The sequence below is a fragment of the Telopea speciosissima genome, chromosome 9, assembly GCF_018873765.1.
Source record: "Telopea speciosissima isolate NSW1024214 ecotype Mountain lineage chromosome 9, Tspe_v1, whole genome shotgun sequence".
NCBI lineage: Eukaryota > Viridiplantae > Streptophyta > Magnoliopsida > Proteales > Proteaceae > Telopea > Telopea speciosissima.
Window position 1 is genome coordinate 6,099,072 of NC_057924.1, and position 19,212 is coordinate 6,118,283.

General features: G+C 38.0%; 1 protein-coding gene across 2 annotated transcripts; it reads right to left on the minus strand.

The window, feature by feature from the left end:
* Positions 1 to 1,959: 1,959 nt before the first annotated feature.
* On the minus strand, positions 1,960 to 17,870 carry LOC122639903 (protein RRP6-like 3). 2 transcript variants are annotated; one of them, XM_043832938.1, is made up of 12 exons: positions 17,510 to 17,870; positions 17,180 to 17,421; positions 16,995 to 17,093; positions 15,647 to 15,730; positions 15,021 to 15,107; positions 14,506 to 14,626; positions 12,175 to 12,353; positions 12,039 to 12,077; positions 7,941 to 8,452; positions 7,361 to 7,859; positions 5,683 to 6,350; positions 1,960 to 2,350 (listed from the first exon to the last, which is right to left on the minus strand). In XM_043832938.1, the coding sequence occupies exons 1-12, from the start codon at positions 17,736 to 17,738 to the stop codon at positions 2,278 to 2,280; spliced, it is 2,832 nt and encodes a 943-aa protein (XP_043688873.1). In that variant the 5' UTR covers positions 17,739 to 17,870; the 3' UTR covers positions 1,960 to 2,277. The 2 variants fall into 2 exon arrangements, with proteins under 2 accessions (XP_043688873.1, XP_043688874.1); XM_043832939.1 differs by having other exon boundaries at positions 1,960 to 2,380.
* Positions 17,871 to 19,212: the final 1,342 nt, after the last annotated feature.

Sequence of the window (19,212 nt, forward strand, 5' to 3'; positions counted from 1 at the left end):
TCCAAAATACCCCTCATTATTACACTTATTTTCATTGCGCCGTTATGACTCACGATGAAAGAATGCCGCCTCCACCCATGGTGTAGGTGAACTGCCTCCAGTATTTTAGCAGTTCAACATGTTGATCAATGGACCAAACGTTAACTTTTAACCACTAAAAAAAAATTACACCGAAACGTTTTCTCGGGCAGTGAAGTCAGGCCCGGCATTTCTCTCTTAATGAGAAAATAGCCGCTCTCGATGCTTGTTTCTGGTGCTTAAGAATAGTCGATCTAGATGCTTGTTCCTGTTGCAATGTTGAATAAAACAAGCCATTGCTGCATTCATGACCAAGAAATAGAGGTTTTAAAACTTGGAATCGTCGTGTCTACAATCAGTTTCATTGAATCCAATTTAAATGATCCCGGCATTGGTTAGTGCAGATTGATTACGATTCAAATTGGCTAATTCCAAACCATGTATGAAACTGTGATAGTCTGGTAAGATAAAATTCTGAGTTGGAGTAACAATTACTGTAGTTTAATTTTGGGAAAAAGATTTATGTCTGGGAGTGTGGCCTACACTAGCACTCCCATGAATCTATCTTTCTCTTCCCTATGTGAAAAGACACCTCTGCCACCTTGTTTTAAGGAAGAGAGAGATAGCCTTATGGGAGTGTTGGCATAAGCCACACTCCCGTACAGAAAACTGCTTCCCTTTAATTTTTATCCTCAAATTTCCTTTAATTCAGTCCCTAAATTTACATGACTTGTGCTATATAAAATGTCTCATTTTTACCCATTATATCCTTGACGATACACCTTGTATTATCTCATCTAATCTAAACTGGTGATTTGGCGACCGTTCGATAAGTCATATTTGGTGGCTTCTTTGAATCGTAAAGCAGCTACTTTCTCTTCGTCTTTTCAATGGTTCTTGTTGTGCTCCTATTAATCTTACTTCAGCTTTTAAACCTTATCACCACCCAAAAAAAAAAAAAAGCTTTTAAACCTTTTCCAAACCCCTATGACAATTATATAGAGATTTCAATTTAGCCTGAAACTTTAAATATAATTAGATGTTGGAATTCCATGTAGCAAATACAAGGGAATGATGGAACCCAATTCATATATGATATTAACTGAAATGTTAGACCAGGATATCCAAATTGACTGAAATCCGAAGAGTTCATTTTGGTCAGGCAACCCAGAAAGCCATGGAAACGAAATTCTGCGACTAAGATTTAAACTCACAATCTTGTCGATTAGATTGTGTTCCCAACAGGGGATATTATCATTGACCTAGTTCGGTTAGAAGTGAAGGTAAAGTGAAGTGAAATAAAGTTTTCATTGGTAAAGTGAAGTAAAATATAATCATGATTCATAATTGGCTTTTGCCCTTTCTTGGCCAGAAATAAATTATACTGTTAGGTACTTGATCGATATGCCAAAAGCTTCAGAGTTGATGTAATGCATTATATCAAGCCTTTCAACCTATCGCATAACTGACCCAATCTACACTAGAATGGATTCCATTAGGCACATAACATATACAAAGTAGCAGCCAATGAATTGAGCTAATCATTCAAACAGTTGAGAATATTCGCAATTTCACTGTCCTGAGTAGGAATTGACGGGGCAGGTTAAAAATTAAAATGAAGCCCTGCTTTTTACGCCACTCCTATTGGCTATGTTTCTGTATGACCCTTGACAGGCTAGGACCAGGTTTACCATGCCAAAACACCAAAAGGTAAACAAGCATAGTAACCCTTCCAAATGAATTAGCTTCAAGATATGTTCAACCACTCCTTTTAACCTGGAGGCAATACATTTAGCTATAGGTCTACAGCTAAAAATTAAACCATTTTTTGAGTATCCTAACCATCTGACCTAAGCAATTCTTCTTTTTTGGGGTTCATTCTTGATCGACCAGTATCAGATCAATGCACATTATACTCCTAAACAATTTAAATGACAGTTCCCAAAGAATGTAGTCTCTGTTAGAGAAATAAAAATCTCCTGCGCAAGCCAATCCACAAGGCAATTACTTAGAGCAAATGAAATGGGGTTCCAAATTGTTAGTTGAGTAAAACTATTAATTTTGTAACAGAGAAACATGAAAATTAAAGAGATTAAGGTCAAAGTGTTCGCTCTTGTACCTCAGTTATAGAACGATCCAGTATTAGGATTAGAAGAAACAAAGCAGCTCATCTTCCAAATAATTTACGTGGCATAGGCAATCACATGGTCTGCTCTGCGTCCCATCTCCCTCACCTAGAAGTGTGATCTGAATATTTATTCAGACCTGAACCCCGGTTTCAAGTATTTTCGCAGGATTGTATACACTGTATTCACCGAAGTCCCTTCTTCCGCTGGCAAAAATAGTGTTCCAATATTAAATCCTTTGCCAAAAAGAACCAAGATTCAGTTGCTAAACATATTACATCAACTCAATACAAAAGAGGGAGGGAGGGAGGGAGGGAGGGGGGGGGGGGGTGGAAGAGGGACAAAAAAAAAAAAAAAAAAAAACTCCATTGCAAAGACCTGTAGAATTTAAATGCCATACCTGTTAAGTGAAACAATTATTAATTTTATTATTTTAGTTGCACTTTTTAAAAATTTTATCCTGTGACAGGATTATAACACTGAAGTGTAGCCTCTAGTGTTAAGTGCAATCTCATGATACTGTTAAGAGGACTTGCGATGGTTCAGTTAACCCCACCCCTCCCCCACCCAGACATTAAAAAATTTGAGGGCCGTATGCAGCAAAATATAAGTGTTTATTATGTTTATTTTTTTTCAAACCTAGCCTAGTGAGACCAGGGTGAGATGGTTTGAAGCCAAGACACACCCTTCATAGTCATAACCACATATCCACTCATAATGTAAAGCTTCAGATCATGACTGCTATGGCCTTTTTCTTTTCCTCCTCCCTCCCAATAAAGAAAATCTGGTTTGTAGAGACAAGAAACACACTAAGTTTCTGAGAGCCACTGCAGATGTGATGCCCAGAAAAATATAAGAAATCAGGGTAAAATTGGAAATTCAGGATAATTAAAAAAAATGTGGGTTTTCTAGAAAATGCATGAGATATTCAGAAGAGCAACAATAGATTTGTAATTAATGACAAACAATCAAAGTGAAGAGATACAAAAAGGCTTAAAAAGAAGTGAGGACATTGACATCCAAAGAGAAAACTGAAAACAACTTATACCCGATGCAAGCACGGAATAAAATCATGAGATTACAAATGAGACAATCATATCAATAAGAAAATATAAGCTTTTCTGGACCAGAATAACCAGGCAAAAATTAGTAACAAGGCAGAGGAATTCCCCAAGTGTGCATTCCATAGAAATATCATCATAATTACCCATCAACTTCTCTCCCCCCTCCCCCAAAAAAAAAAAAAGGGAAATTTATGAAACAACCCTTGAAAATGGATCATGGATCGAAACTAGGATCACCCCCTGAAATTTAAAAATACTTAGATCACCCCCAGTATTAGAGCCCTATACTCAAATTTGACTCTACCGTTAGTTAACTGATGAAGTCAACCAGTTAAATTTTTTTAAAACCCTAAACAACCCTTGAAAAGAGTGTAATTACCATTTTACCCTTAGATCGAAAAACCCAACATGTGCTTTTTTTTTTCTTAATTAAAATAAAGAATCGCCTCCGCAACCACCATTGCCCCAGCAGCCGCCGCCACCACCACCACCATCCACCACAACCCAGACTCGGTTAATGGAGGAAAAAATGAAAAAGCGAAGGAGAAAAAAGTGGGTTCAGAATAGAGGAAGAAGATGGGTTGCAGCTTTATGGGGTTCGGTTCTGGATTTCAGATGGATGAGAAGTGAAGAGAAAGGAAAAGGGTAGAATTGGTCTCTTCGATCTCCAGGAATCGCCGGAGTCTCTCTGTCATATCTTTTTCCAGGAGACTGGTCCTTGCTAAAGGAGATGTGGTGGTCGTGGCAGTGTGAGTGGATGACAGGGAGAGGAAGGAGAGACATGAGAGAGAGAGAGAGAGAGAGACAAATAATTGACGAGTGGAAGAAGCAGAAGCGGCAATGGTAGCAAAACCCACATCCCTCTTCACACTTGTTGGCTTGCTGTTGCCTGACCACACTCATCTTTGCCTTTTGTCTTTGATGTTGCAGAGAGTTAGAGACTTATGTAGTTAAAAACGAGGGTTTTTTTCTTTTTTCTTTTCAGTGATTTGATTTTCGTACTTATTGTTTGAGAGCGAGGCCAGCAAGCAAGCGGCCGGCAAATATGAAGGAGAATAGTGATGGACCTAAAAATTACCCTTCGCCGGGATTATTGGGCTGCCGTCAATCTTCGGCCCAAAATTTTCTCACTCTGCAACTACTGCATTCACTCTCCAAAGCAGCAGATCTCTTTGGAACTGATTCGCTTTTCTCATGCTCCGCGGTTACGGTTTCTGAAGAAAAAGAAAGGGGAAAAAACTCGGCAATCCAGACATTCTCCTATCTCTCGGCAGAGAAGAAGGGGAGGCAGACGCAGCAGTTAGGGTAGGGGTGAAGCCGTGAAGGGCGAGGGTTTGGGCCTGCAATCACCCCCTGGCCACCCGGTGGCCGCCAACATGACGGAGATGGCGTTGAGCAAGAAGAGAAGAAGAGGAAAGGATAGTAATGTAAATTTAACTTTAATGATTTAGTACAAGGGTAAAATAGTCCTTTTACACTAATAACTAACGGTTAGTGTAGAGGTGATGATCTGAGTATTTTTAAATTTCAGGGGGTGATCTGAGTTTTGATTCATTTTCAGGGCGTGTTTTGTAAATTTCCCAAAAAAAAAAGCATTTTGTTACAGTCTCATCTTGGAAACAACTGAAAATGTAACAACTGATAATTAGTGCAAAACTCAATTCCAAAATTATGAAAAAACCAAGGCAGAAGTTGGTAACAAGACTGAGGAATTACCCAATTGTGCATTTCTTGGAAACATTCTCATGATCTCCCCATCTCACCAACACCACTTCCCCCCCCAAAAAAAAAAAAAATAAAATAAAATAATAATAATAATAAATAAAATAAAAATAAAAGGTGTAACCCTGACTGAAAAGTGTCAAAAACTTGAATAGTTTCAGATTTCCTGAGAAGTAATCCAACTCAAATCATAAAATTTTCTTTTAAACTTTCCAGTAGACTTTTATAGCCATTCTAATTGCAGTACTCTCTACAGTTAAAATTTTTAACTTCCCTTCCATTACCAACAATTTCGGCAAGCATGCCAGCCTACTCCCATTGACTGTATCAAGCCTGCAACTTGGGAATTTATATTAATAATCATTTTGCAGATGTCTTTGATCTAATAGTGTTGGCCACAACATTAGCATTTGTTAGGTACAGTCAATATATTTTTTAATTTAAAACAGAGTGAATTACCGGCATCTCATCTACATGCCCATACGATTATATATGATACTGCAATAACTAGAAAATTATTAGCCATTCCCTTTTCTGTTCTATTCTTTTACCTAGGGAAAAGGAAGAAGCACAATGAAGTGTATTACCATAATTGATTCAATAAGACTGATTCTAAAAGACCAACAGAATATTTTTTGGGTAATGCTGAGTATCTTGTGTTAGTTTTTGTTCCTCGAAACCTGTTTATGTTTTTCTTTGTATCAGTTGATTGAGTGTTGAGCTATGCAAACAGAGAGAGGATGGTCTAGTACCTGTGCTTAATGTCCCAACCAACAGGTAAGAAACGGGGGTTAATGGCATCCACAAAGACTTGTCTCCACCTTTGGCAAAATTGCCGAATGCCATCTTCTCCATGCTCCTTTAATATATGATCAACCACTTGTTTACCATGGGGACCATGTCCTAACACTGATAACTTTGAGTTGTGATTGGGAGAGGCAATTTCTGTGAGTCTTGGAGGACAACAATCACCATTTCCATTTGATGACCTACTTTCATGATCACTACCAGTTTCCATATCATTTTCACCCTCAAACATTCTCCTAGCATCATCCTCACCACCCCCAGTAGATGATCCCCTATTGACACTTAAATCAGAACACATGGGCATATTACTTGCACTAGTATCTATTTCCTTCAGAAGATTTTCACCTCCTTGTTTGCTACATTCACCTTTTTCGTGACTACATATGTCATCAGAAATATTAACTTCTGATGTTTCCACCAAAGCAGATGCGCCATTATCTTTGTAATTATTCCCATGGGCCTCATTTGAAAGGACACTCCCTAATGAATGTTTGAAAGACAATCCCCTTTTCTTCTCAAGTCTTCTTCTCTCATGAGGACTCATACCAACCAACAGAGCTCTTTCTAAATCTTCCTCTGATATTTCCCTACCTCCAAAGTATTTCATGACAACCTGCAAAGATGAGAAAGAAGAACAAATCAAGTAATGCTCCACAGAGTTCACCAATATCCAGTTAATTCAAAAGTATGAACTTGAATAACCAACATAAAAAAAGAACTACGAAACCAATTTCATCTGGTCCTAGAAGGAAATGTTAGAGTTGCTCCGAGAAACCAAAATAGAGGAAAAACTAGATGTCACAAGCCTTTTTGGATTTTGTCTTCTCACAAGGTCACATTCCTTGCTAATGGCAGCCTCAGTGGGCATGGGTGGGTCTATGTGATCATAGTTGTCATGGCATCTAGGTGACCCAAGGCGTTGGAGGGGGCCTAGATGTCAAGGTGACACTAACAAGGTGCCTAGGCGACGCCTTGAGAACTATGTATGTGATAAGCCGATAAGGGAGCTGACATTCAAGCATAGGAAGTACCACCGGATATTCTATCTATAAAGGCACAAGGAAAGTGCAAGCCAAGTAGCGAACCCACTAAATTAATCAAGATTAAATCCTCCCCCTCAATTATACAATTCAATAAATAAGGACTGCCAGAAGTGAATAAGAAATGTATTGACAAATGATAGTCTAATATTCTGAAATTGGAAATATTTGACACAACAATTTAAGGTCACAATAGAAAAGGGAATTCTGAACTGAAAGCCCAAGGAAGTGTAAAATCATTACTTAGTGAATTATAAAAGCTATTTACCACCAGTAAATAGAAAGTTTACCACACATACAAGGGTGTTCTAGTTACAACCAGTTGGTAGGTCCTCCTTGGGAGTTCTCATTACCAGTTGTTACTCAGTTTTACTTGGGTCAAACTTTTATTTCAGAGAATTCCTTGATCGGACACACTAATCTGGGAGTGTTGAATCTGCTGACTACACCCATATGTAACATGCCAATTTATTTTTTAATTACATGAAGCAATTACTATCCATAATATTCAGGCTATAAATCTTGCTAAGACAAATATTCAATGATAATTTGGATAAATCATACTATGTATATGCTTTTTTACCTGTTTCAGCTCTTCACGGCGTTCGGATGGCATTCTTGGTCCATGGCGAAGTAGAGCCATAGCTGCAATTCGTAACTGCAAAGGAGACACACCTGCTTCCTCAAGGTTCTCCACAAATCCAGATGTCCCTGTTATAGCTTGGGTTTGTCTTGAATCAGCCACTTTTCTAACGAAAAGTGGAATTCCAAATTCTGCAGCTATTTGTCTCTTGTATTTCTCAGCAGCAGAATGAGCAACTTCATGACAGTCCACACAAAGAAGGACGATGTCATGAGAACGGTGACTTTTCAAATGCTCAGGAAAGTGTATTCTGTAGCATGAGGGTATTATGCGGTAGCGTAAATAATGATTCCTTTCACCACAACCAACACATATATTCTTTTTACTTTGGATATAAAAATCGTTGCCTTCATCTTCTGGACGACCTTTGGGTTCAAACAGAAGCATTATAGCTGGGGGATCATTATCAATGAGTTTTGCCAGATCCCGACGAATATACCTGCAATCAGTACATAATCAGCGCACACAGGAGAGAAAATGAGTATCTAAAATAGACAAGAAAGGAGATAGTGGACACTACCACTCAAGCTTTCTGCGATCACAATAACAAAGCAACCGACCATCACTTGCATGAATCCTACAGTTATGATAAACTGGAGCCTTGCAGGAGAATTTTTGTACAAACAGATCTCGGGAAGCCTTCCGACCAACCTGTTTCATTGTTTTACCTCCATCTTTTTTAAGAAATATTACATTTGCTGTTTTCAAGCTGGACACCGATAATAGGGCATAATTATAAACAGAAAGTGGACAACTCGCATTTTGGCCTAGATGATTTTGAAGAATCCTGACAAAATCATCATCTAGATTGCGCGTTTTCTCCTGGAGGAGGTAATCAAAGTCCTCCAGATGACTGCAAACAACAGGAGATGGAGATGGGAGGGAAGAACCAATAGTTAAACCATCCAAATTCAAATCAGCGTGATGTATGATGTCATATATTTCTGTTGGAGTCTTGGGAGCTTCATGTGCAAGAGCAACAATGGCTTGATCTGATAATACATATCTCAAGCTTTCATCATGAAGACGAGCCTGCAATGAAGTATATGAAGCACACAGAAAGCTTAATAAATTGATGTGCAATTTGGAGCATTTCACGCTCGGAAAACAGAACGTGGAATATCTGACAACAAAGCAGAATGAATATCTGGAAACAAGCATATACTTTTTCGTTCTGGGAAGTTACCAAAAAGTTTGTGAACTTGGCCTAAACGACAATGAAATTTTTAACACAAACTATACTCTTACATGACCTCCAATAGGTCATTACATAAAATCAGCAACAAGAACCCAAAAATCTGTTGAAAGGAGAAACCAAGACATATCTAAAATCTTGCCAATATCACATTTACATCATCAGTAATGTATTATTGCCAAATTCTGAACCAGTTTGCTTTGTGGTTAATACCCTTCTGTTTTGCCGACAGACCAGAAACTTCACTGTTTATTTCTCTTGTGACTGAGTTTCATCTTAGGGCTGTTGCAGACCTGTGAGCATCTTAAGTACCATAAGATCTTAACATTAGACCATTGTTTGGGTGTCTTTCTATTTTCTGTTGCTGGAATTGAGTGTTATTGATGAGGACATTACTCAAGGATTTATGCAGCCACATGCCCACATGTCACTTCATTATGGCTAGATGCCCAGCATTATGTGTAGTTCTTTTTATTATTTTGTTGTATTTTTATTTGGGGCCAGAATTGTTATGTACTTATGTTGTAAGGGAGTTATTGCTGGAGAAGTAGTTATTACTTATTAGGGAGCAGTTATTGTTGTAGAAGTAGTTATTAGGGAGTAGTTATTACTGGAAAAGCATGAGTGATTCTATGCAATTCTAGGAGTGAATCCAAGATGGTGTGAAGCCAAGATGATCATCTTTCTTCTTCTATCCACTCCTCTCTTTCAAACTCTATATCTACAGCAAATCCTCCCTGTTTAATCCACCAAATCCATTGTTGTTCATTCCATCATATTTATCCCAACCCCCATTTTCATTCCTAAGAGTATTCCACTTGTTCTTTTCAATTACAACAGCCCGTAAATCCCAATAAATCATACTTGTGGCTAGAATAGGACTGGTTTGTGGTTTGATATGGTTTCCCAAACCTGTCCTACATCAGTTAAAGCCTACTGTTCGACAGTGAATTGTGATCGTATTGTGGGTTAGGCTACTAGTGACCTAGTCCTACATTACTTCCTCGTGAAGACATTACTTACTCATGAAAATTATTTGTTTGTCTCCTCTTTGGAGATTATTTATCTGCCTTCTTAATTGAAGATTTGTTATTGTGGATTTCTTATCTGCATGGAGTTCTTTCTAGTAGAAGATTTCAGATTTCCAGCCCACAGCAATTCATCTTCCACTGCTGCTATTTTTAGACTTACATTACTACTGTTGTTGCAATTTTCTAGCCTGCAGCTGATATTTTCTGCCGCTTATATTGTAATCTGGATTTCTTTTTAATGAAAATTTCTCTTTGTAGCTAATTATATTGATTTCTTCTTCACGAAAATTTCACTCTGTTGCTGATGATGGTGGCTGATCTGTTTATGTTCAATCCGGTGCAGCAATTCGAAGATTCTCTTTTCTGCAGTTCTTCTGTTGGTGCTGTGACTCGAAGATATTTTTCTTGTGATTCTGTTATTTGTGCACATTTGGGTGTGGTTGCTGGCTACTGGCTTCTACAACAGATATATCTATCAAGTCTGGTTCTGCTGGTTTTGTCTGTTCTGCTATGCTCCAGCTTGAGGTGTTAAGATTATTGTGTTTAGTTGTTAAAGTTGCAAGGTGTTAGTTATGGTCTCTGTTTGTCAGTTGTGGTTGTTGTTTATTAGTTATTGTCTAGGTGAGGTAATGGCCTAGGTGGGGGCTTGGACCTATTTGGGTCCCTGGCTCGTGCCGCAAACGGTGCCTCACATGGGCCAACTTTTGACGGGGCTTTGTCAAATCACACCATAAACGATGTCACATGTCGCATAGTTTTCAAAACACCATGCATACGATGTGTTGCTCCCTAGTGGGGTTTATTACTTGCAAGGTTAGAAACTTGCGTGAAACCTTGCTGGTATCTTGGTTGATTGTCAGCCTAGGTGGGGGGCTTGGACCTGTTTGGGTCCCTGGCTCGTGCCACAAGTGGTGCCTCACGTGGGCCAACTTTTACAGGGCTTTGTCAAATCGCACCACAAACGATGTCACATAGTTTTCAAAACACCATGCATACCATGTGTGGCTCCCTAGTGGGGTTTTGCTGTTTGCAAGGTTAGAAACTCGCGTTAAACCTTGCCGGTACCTTGGTTGATTGTCGGCCTAGGTGAGGTAATGACCTAGGTGGGGGTTTGGACCTGTTTGGGTCCCTGGCTCGTGCTGCAAGTGTTGCCTCATGTGGACTGACTTTTTACGGGGCTTTGTAAAATCGCACCACAAAAGATGTCCTATGCTCCAGCTTGAGGCGTTAAGATTATTGTGTTTAGTTGTTAAAGTTGCAAGATGCTAGTTATGGTCTCTGTTTATTAGTTGTGGTTGTTGTTTATAAGTTATTGTCTAGTGGGAGAAGTATTTAGTACGTTCTTTTCTTAATATGGACTTATGTGTAATTACATGTAAGTCCAGCTGTCCGTGGTTTGTAACTACAGAATTTTATTAGTTATAAATACATATGCTGATTTAGAAAATGAACCCAACAGTGAGCCTTATTTCTTTTCTCTATCTCTCTTCTCCCTCATCTTCTCTCTTCTTCTACACAGATCCTGGTTGTTAAGATCAGGTTTTGTAACACTGTTCATGACTGGAATTAAAAAACAGCAATGACAGTAGAATAAGGATTAATCAATCAGGCTGTGACCATGGGAATTTAACCAAATAAAACACATGCTAGGCATCCAAATCAATTTGCCTAAAAACCCATTAATTCTCATTTGTTTCCTCTAAAAATCACTGCATTACAATGTCATATAGCTCCCTATCTGTAACTAACGACTCCCTAACTTAATATTTCTAACAATGACAATATTCAAGAACTCCCCTAAATTCCCGAGACTTGATGACTAAGTAAACAGAACAATAGAAACACCTAGAAACCACTTGAACTGATAAATGGAAACTAAATATTAATGCAAATCTTCTAAAAACCTGGAATAGAAACTAAGAAATAACACATAATCCCACATAGATTCACTAACCCCACAATATCGATTTGTTGAGTTGGCCTATTTACAATAAAACTCATTATTTAAAAGCCCAACACCCACAGAACCCACTGGCCACTCAAATTAAACCTATTAAGGCCCACTCAAGTTGGGCTTCCTGCATCAAGTAACTACCAGGACAAGAGGTGCCCTTGGAAGTTCATTTGTCCCATCTGGAGTACTAGGTTGACTCGCTCTTCTAGAAATCTCTCATTCTGTTGGAGGCAAGTTATAATTCGATGGCTGAAAAGTTTGTTAAGGGTGGAGAGATGAGAGAAATATGTATACAGGGTTGTTATGCAGCCTTTAGCTTTGATTGTCGGCCTCCATATATCTTCTTATCAAAAGTTATTATTTATAAAAAACAATAAATAGGTAGTTACAGTAAATCAACAATAAGGATATTAATTTTCTAGGTACACTGAAACTAACCATCAAATCTCTCCATAGGCATACTCGCCTCACAAGTTCCTGAAATGGAAGAAAAAGGCCAAGATTAAATGGAGCATTTTATAGATAACATAATACCATGGACAAAAGTCACAAAACGAACATTAAATGTGCATACCTTTGGTTCATGGCATTTTGATGAAATACTTCCCTGTACATTAAAATGACGAGAAAGTATCGATGATGCAGAGGAATCTCCAGGAAAAGGTTCGATCTCTTTTGCAAAAAGTTGCAGGCAGACCATGTTTGAACGTCGGTTAGCTTCGAGAATAAATTGAAATTTGTCACCAGTACAAGCTGAATGTTATGAGACATTGTTACCTTCAGAAAGCAGATGTGTGAAGAAAATCTATGCAAAACTGAAAGTAAGCTAACAAGAAGTTGCTCATTTAATGTACAAATAAAAGGTAGAACATTTTACACATCAGTAATGTCTGTTTTTCTAAGCTTAGAAAACTAAATTTCTATCTCATTTATGAGAGTTCTAGTTTATGATCAGAAAGATTGATAAGGTTGCCAGTCAGATGGAAGTAAAGTAAACTGCAGAATGGACACAAAAAGTGGATAACTATAATAATGGGAAACAAAAACATAAGACTGACCATATTAATGGAATAAGACAATTATATAAATCTAGTGCACATATAATGGCAACCATTAGATTAACAGAAATGTCCTACACACAGAAATTGCCAAACAAGCTTCGTGCAGCTGTTCCCAAATAATTGGAATGAGTCTCAGCATATTGATTGAACAAAAAACTGATTTTCTTTAGCTTCCTTTGGAAGAAGTAAAACAAAATGAAAGAAATAACCAACTAAAGAATATCATGCGATGGCCAAATTATTAAAAAGGTGTGATGTGGCAGCACAAATGTAATTTCAAGCTTAACAACATGTCCCAACTGATTTTGACCATGTGGCAGCTTCTAACTGTATGGATGGGTACGGTCCCATATGGATTAGCCACATGTTAAATTACATGGTCATTTCAATCATATGCCCAACTTATATTCAAATATTCCCGCATTGAACGGCCTCATAATTTTGGCTCTTTGACATTTTAACCATATTTTGACCTGCTTTTTCTTCATATACAAAACTCAGATTGGACTGAAATTTTAAAAGTAGATAAGGATGGTAGGCCCTCCTTGTGCACCAAATTTGAGGGTCAGGTGGATTACCACATGGCAGAAATCAGCTGGGATGTGTTTTTATGGCAACACATCCGTGCTGCTCCCGCCTACCCTTTTTAAAATGACAAGAAACTGAAGAAAGATTATGCACTTAAGTGGAATATTTAGCCACTTCATGTGGTCCTCATTTTAATTTAAGCCATAGTCGTCAAGGTGTCCCAGCTAGGCATCTAGGAGCAATCGAGGATCCAAGGCGATAACATGGCTAATTGATCCAGGAAAAGCGACTGCCTTTATCACTTGGGTGTCGCCTTGGACCACCTTGTGGCCTGGCTAGATGCCATATTGTATGGTGTGTGTGTGTTTTTTTTTTTTTTAAAAATATTATATGAAGTTGATTCTAATTCTAACCAATTATTGGTCTGTGTACAGGATTATGAAGCATAATACATGAAATCATGCTGTATTAAAAAAGAAAGGAAAGAAAAATGAAAAGAGCCCTCAATGGTTCAATCCTTTTGCATGGGACTCCATCAATCTGCAATTCCGGCATTCTGGTGTTTCCCCGTGACTCTGGCGACTCTTCTTCTTCCGCAAAACTTGAACAAAAACAAAAACCAAAACCAACTCCTCTCCTCCAAAGAAGCTTCCTTTGTTCTTATGCACTGTTGTGTGGGTTTAAGGCTCAGAGCTCTACTTTTACAGATGTAGAAGAACGCACGAGGCCAGGAGTGGCAGTTTTGTAACTAGGGGGTCAATCAACAGCTAATTTCGTAAGGTCTTGATCATAGTGGATGCCAGTAAAGATCTTACGAAGGAATACAGAATTATGGTGTATCAATTATCTTTTTTTGGTAGAAGTGTATCAATTATCAAACACCTTTAAATTGAGAGATATCCTACCAATGTCAGTTCCAATGATGACTGGATAAGAAGTGCTTTACTTTTACAGTTGTAAAACTATAGTATAACCTGTGCAAGGACAAATTTCCATCCTCCTAGGGTATAAATTGATGAAAGTGTAGCTTGGAAACTAGCATTAGACGAAAATTTGGTAAAAAGTGCAAAGTTGACTAGTTTTACACTCCTTACTAGAGGGGAGACCAGCCGGCTTCCTTTTTACAAGTGGAAGGAACCCAAGTGAGGAGTTCGCAACCAATGCTGCAGGTGGTCTACCTGTTGCATATAATGCACATGCCAAGGGTCCCTTGGCACCCCTCCATTGCCTTGGGTCGCCTAGTCTGCTTAACAATGATGCTTTAAGTAGAACAATTATTTGAATTCTGAAAAGGTTTATCAAAAGATAAAGCATACCACTGTCTATTATTTTGAGTTCACTGGCCAGACGATCCGCAATATATAACAGATAGTGAGAATCAACTCGAGCATACTGAACCATCTCTACTGAAAGTGGGCGAAGTCTCCAGTCTTCACGCTGTCACTCAGAAAGAAAATAAATGAGCATCATGCTTTTACAGAGGATAAAGGATACTATAATGGGTACAAATAAACAAAGCAAGAGTAGTCTATCAATCATGTATATTAAAAGAACCTCACTTTGAAGTTTCAAATGAAGAAATCAATAATCGTTATGAAAGAAATATGCAGGGAGAAGAATAAAAAATGTTGAATAAATTTGAAAAATACAAACATAGATATGTTTGGTGGAACAGAATATGCAATCAAGATGTAGAAAAAAAGATGCATTGTTGATTTTTGTTCCACAGAAGAGAGGGGGGTGGTGTGCAGAGTCATGAAGCAGTTAGTGCAGAAAATCCGGCAGTAGCAATAAATTTTAATGAAATTTGAAAGAAAAGCTAATTCCAAACCTGTAACATTTTGTTTGTGGTCACACTACAATATGTTTCAAGTAAATATGCCAATGACTTGTATGGTTTTGACAGCACCTCACATGCCTGCGAAGGACAAGTATCAACAATAAAATTATGGATACTTTATGGAATGTCATCACAGGAGTAATAATTACAAGATGCAAAAAGAGTGACAAGACAACCTGAACAGTTGAAATTTGGTTTCAGGGCTTCATAATCTTAAGTTAATGATGAGAGTTTTCTCCACTTTGTTTTGATTTTATGTCCTTATATTGTTGAAAGGAAATAAAAAATGCAAGCCTTTCTCCAAGATGATTTTAATTTCAATCCATTTCTACCTAAATATTTTCCAGCTTGTGGGCCTCTGTATAATTGCTGAGAGAACAATAGATAAGAGAAATGATTTTCACAGGTCTGAAGAGGCCAACCTCACCCTTAGTACCTATAATAACACCCCAATTCTCACTGGACAAGTCACAAGTGTTTCCACAAAATGGCTGATAAAAATATTACTTGTTCAATAGCTCTGATTCTTCTAATATGGGTTTAGTTCTGATACATTGGAAATCTAATGCAATATATGTTTCCAAAGACATCTAAAACAAAAATTGGTAGCTACTCACCTTTGAAGTATCAAATAAGTTTACAACATATATATGAAAGTCCCTTTGCAGCCAGAGAACATCATTATCAGCACCATGAAAGACCTGCATAAGGATCAATTCAGTCAATCACTAGTCAAATTTCAAAGTTACCACCAAATTAACTAATTCAAAGATTTTCTTTGCTTAGAACATAAAACTTTAAACATTCCAAGTGAAACTAGGAAAACGTAAAATGTTTTAGCAGGTTTACTAAGTTGCTGTCAAACATAGAATCTACCTAGCATAGGTTTGAAGCCTTTATTTATTTGAGTTGCGTACTTTGTTATATTTCATAATATTATGCTATATTCTTCTATCTAAGATGGAGTGAATATTCTTTAGCCAGATATCTTGTTTACTCCCATTCTTCCTTTGGTAAACTATAACATAATGCATCTGTTTTATTTGAGTAAGTGTTTTATTCTTGGTGACTCTGAAATTTATCAGAAAGTGAACCTTGCTTCAATTAGAAGTTTGCATATTTTTAGGCTCCCAAGGGATAGTCTTATTATAGCGGGAGTGGACACACACTCACTTGTGCCACCGAACCACATAGGACCGGGTTGTTGTGTTTGTAGTCAAGACTCAAGACTCGCTCTGTATTTATGGCTCTTTTTTCTCACCTTGGTTGGACACTTTTGTTACAAATTCCATTTAAACTCTGGTATTTAACTTGTGTCCATATTTGAGAAATTTTTAGTCCATTTGAATGCTAACATCTATGAAATGTCCTTGTCTGTCAGGTCACCCAATTTGAAAAGGATCATAAGCGTATTATGTATATGAGTATAGTGGATTTCCCAGTGCTCTTTCTATCCAATCATTTGGATCCCTCCTCTCTATGATAGGAGGCATTCTCTGCTGAGAGGTAGACAAAGCGCAGCATGCTATTCTTCAGTATTGATCTATTTCCAACTATTTCATTAGTTGGGTCAATCTATCAGAATTAAGAAAGTTGAATCCTGGAGATCACTGTTCAGCAAGCTTCTGCATGCATGTAACTGCTCTTGGAGGATGGAATTGATCCTTAGAAACGTGAACGCATCCTACCACACCCAGTCCCCATCACCAATAAGTTTTTTCCCTTTGCAATGTTGATGACATAATGTAGCATCCAAGATAGAAATCAATTGGACTAGTTGATCAATCTATTTGAGTATCGTCTTTACAAGATAGAGTTTCCAGTCATTATGGATAAATAAAATTAAGAGAAACGTTCGTGCAAACCATGCATTGAATGAAATGCAATGAAGAAAAATACACTCGGCGATCAGCTCAGCTTGAAGAAGTATGGCTTTGCTATCAAACATGGAAAAAAAAACTCTACCTTACAAATATCAGGATCAGCAAAAACAGGGCGAAGGATGCCCATTGCATCGTGAAGAGCAATTGTATCCACAAGATAATCTTCTTTTTGAGTAGAAATCTGTACAAAATAAAAAATCAAGAAGATGCATACATTACAGAGATTCGTAAGCTTTTGCAAAGATACAACACCATATGATTGTTTACCTGCACCAGAGCTATGAACCCTAAAAAGGAACGTAGACTATTTTGTTCCGTATCCACAGCAAAGACACGCTCCTTACTCAAGACTTTTACAAGCTCCTCTAATTGAGACTCAGTCTCCACCCAAACGGCAGAACCATTGATTTCCAGATCGAAGTCACCAGTAATAAACTCGAACTCAACCTTAGGATTTTCCAACAGAGCAGTAATCTCTTCTTCATATGGATGCGAGTTCAAAGAATGCTCTGATAAATGCATTACAAAGTTCAGCTAGGGTTTATAAATTGTAATAACTCAAACCAATACATACATAGGATTAGAAGAGAAATGCACCATTGTTTGCTTCGTTTCGTTTGAAATGTTTGAATGGAGTATAGGAGTTGTCGGCCAAGACACGTTTGAAGATGCTCTGTGGTTTCTGCTCAGTCTCTATATAACAAAGTTTCTTCGAAGAAGTTTTGAATGCTCGACGTTTTCTTCGATATTGAGTAGTGATGAAGACTGAGATAACAGCTAAACAAGCGATTGCCGCTACTACTTTGATCTTGTCTTTGTTCTCCATTGTTGTGATCTGTTTTTTGACTCTTTTACTGCTATTTTCAATCCCTCCGATTGGGGTTTTCCGCTCTTCGCCTTCAAGAACAGCTACATAGGGCTGCTGTCTTGCTGCATTCGATCCCGCGGTTATGTTTAATTTTTCAACGATAATGACTTCTCTACCGCCAACTTGTCGAGCACCGTTAGCCATGTATGTACATTTTAAACTCGGAATCGGGTCGAATCGTCCCTGCCGATTCTGATTTAGGAAGTCAGAATCGGTCCTAAAAACCCTAGAATCAGCTCTTTAGATCTGAAACCGAGTGATTTGGTCCTAAAAACACTAGAATCAGCCACTCTGGTACTGCCAGAATGGCCAGAATCGGGAGGCTGATTCCTATTCTGATCCGAATCGGCCATTTCCACCCATAAGATTCCGACTTTTGAAGCCATGGTTCCAAGAGATTTATGTTATTGTACTAAAATGTGGATCAAATAATGCTTGAGCTAACAGAGACATGACTATGGTTTGATGAAGCAGATCAGAATCGGCTGATTCCAATTGAATCGACCTATCTCCATTCCATTTTCTGGCCGATTCAAATCCACCAATTTGTACTAGATTTCTAGGGTTCAGGCTGATTCCTGGCTGATTCTGATTGATCCGAAATTCAACTTGACTGATTCCTATGGATTTTTAAGGTTCAGGCTGATTCCTGGCGAGACTGATCCTGTTGCCGACTCCACTTACTTGAACCTTGGACATGACTGTTCAAATAAGAAGCTGCTCCTATGCTGTAGTATAAGCAAGATTTCACTTACTAGAGAAAGTTAGCATCATCTTTATGGTAAGGTTGCTCCATTGTGACCTCGTGGTTGCAAGTTCTAGTTGGGAAACAATCTCTATGCGAAGTGAGGGTAAGGCTGCGTACATTATGACCCTCCCCAAACCCGCATTGGTACGCCCATTTAGCATCATCTTTATTTAACCAGCTCCTCCACAAAATAAGATGGATCTTTTGGGGTGCAGTTTTAAACATATTTTTTGACATGAAGAATGTAACCTGGTCATTACTTCTGAATCTGATTCCATTCTCCTTACAAAGAGAGAGGTAGTTGTCCTTGATTGAGGCTCAAACATGCTTAGTTGTTGGGCAAGATATAAACATATCGTCCAGGTTTCCACAAACAGAGAATTCAAGTGAAAGATTGGTGTACTAAATTTGAGTTTAGTTAGCAGAAAATAAATCATTGTTCATTCTACTATTTCTTCTTCTTGACAATGCACACCTTTGCTTTTATTCTCTTTTGTCCAATGCAAGTGGGCATTTGAATAAACCTATAACCAATAGATTACACTCATTTCAAACTCTTCTTTAAATATCAAAACTTTCTCATTGACACAGACCTTTAGGTCTTGCAGCTCATATTTCTAAAGCAAATCTAAAACCAATCAATGTTTCCAACCCAAGCTGATTGATGGATACATGATTAATTAT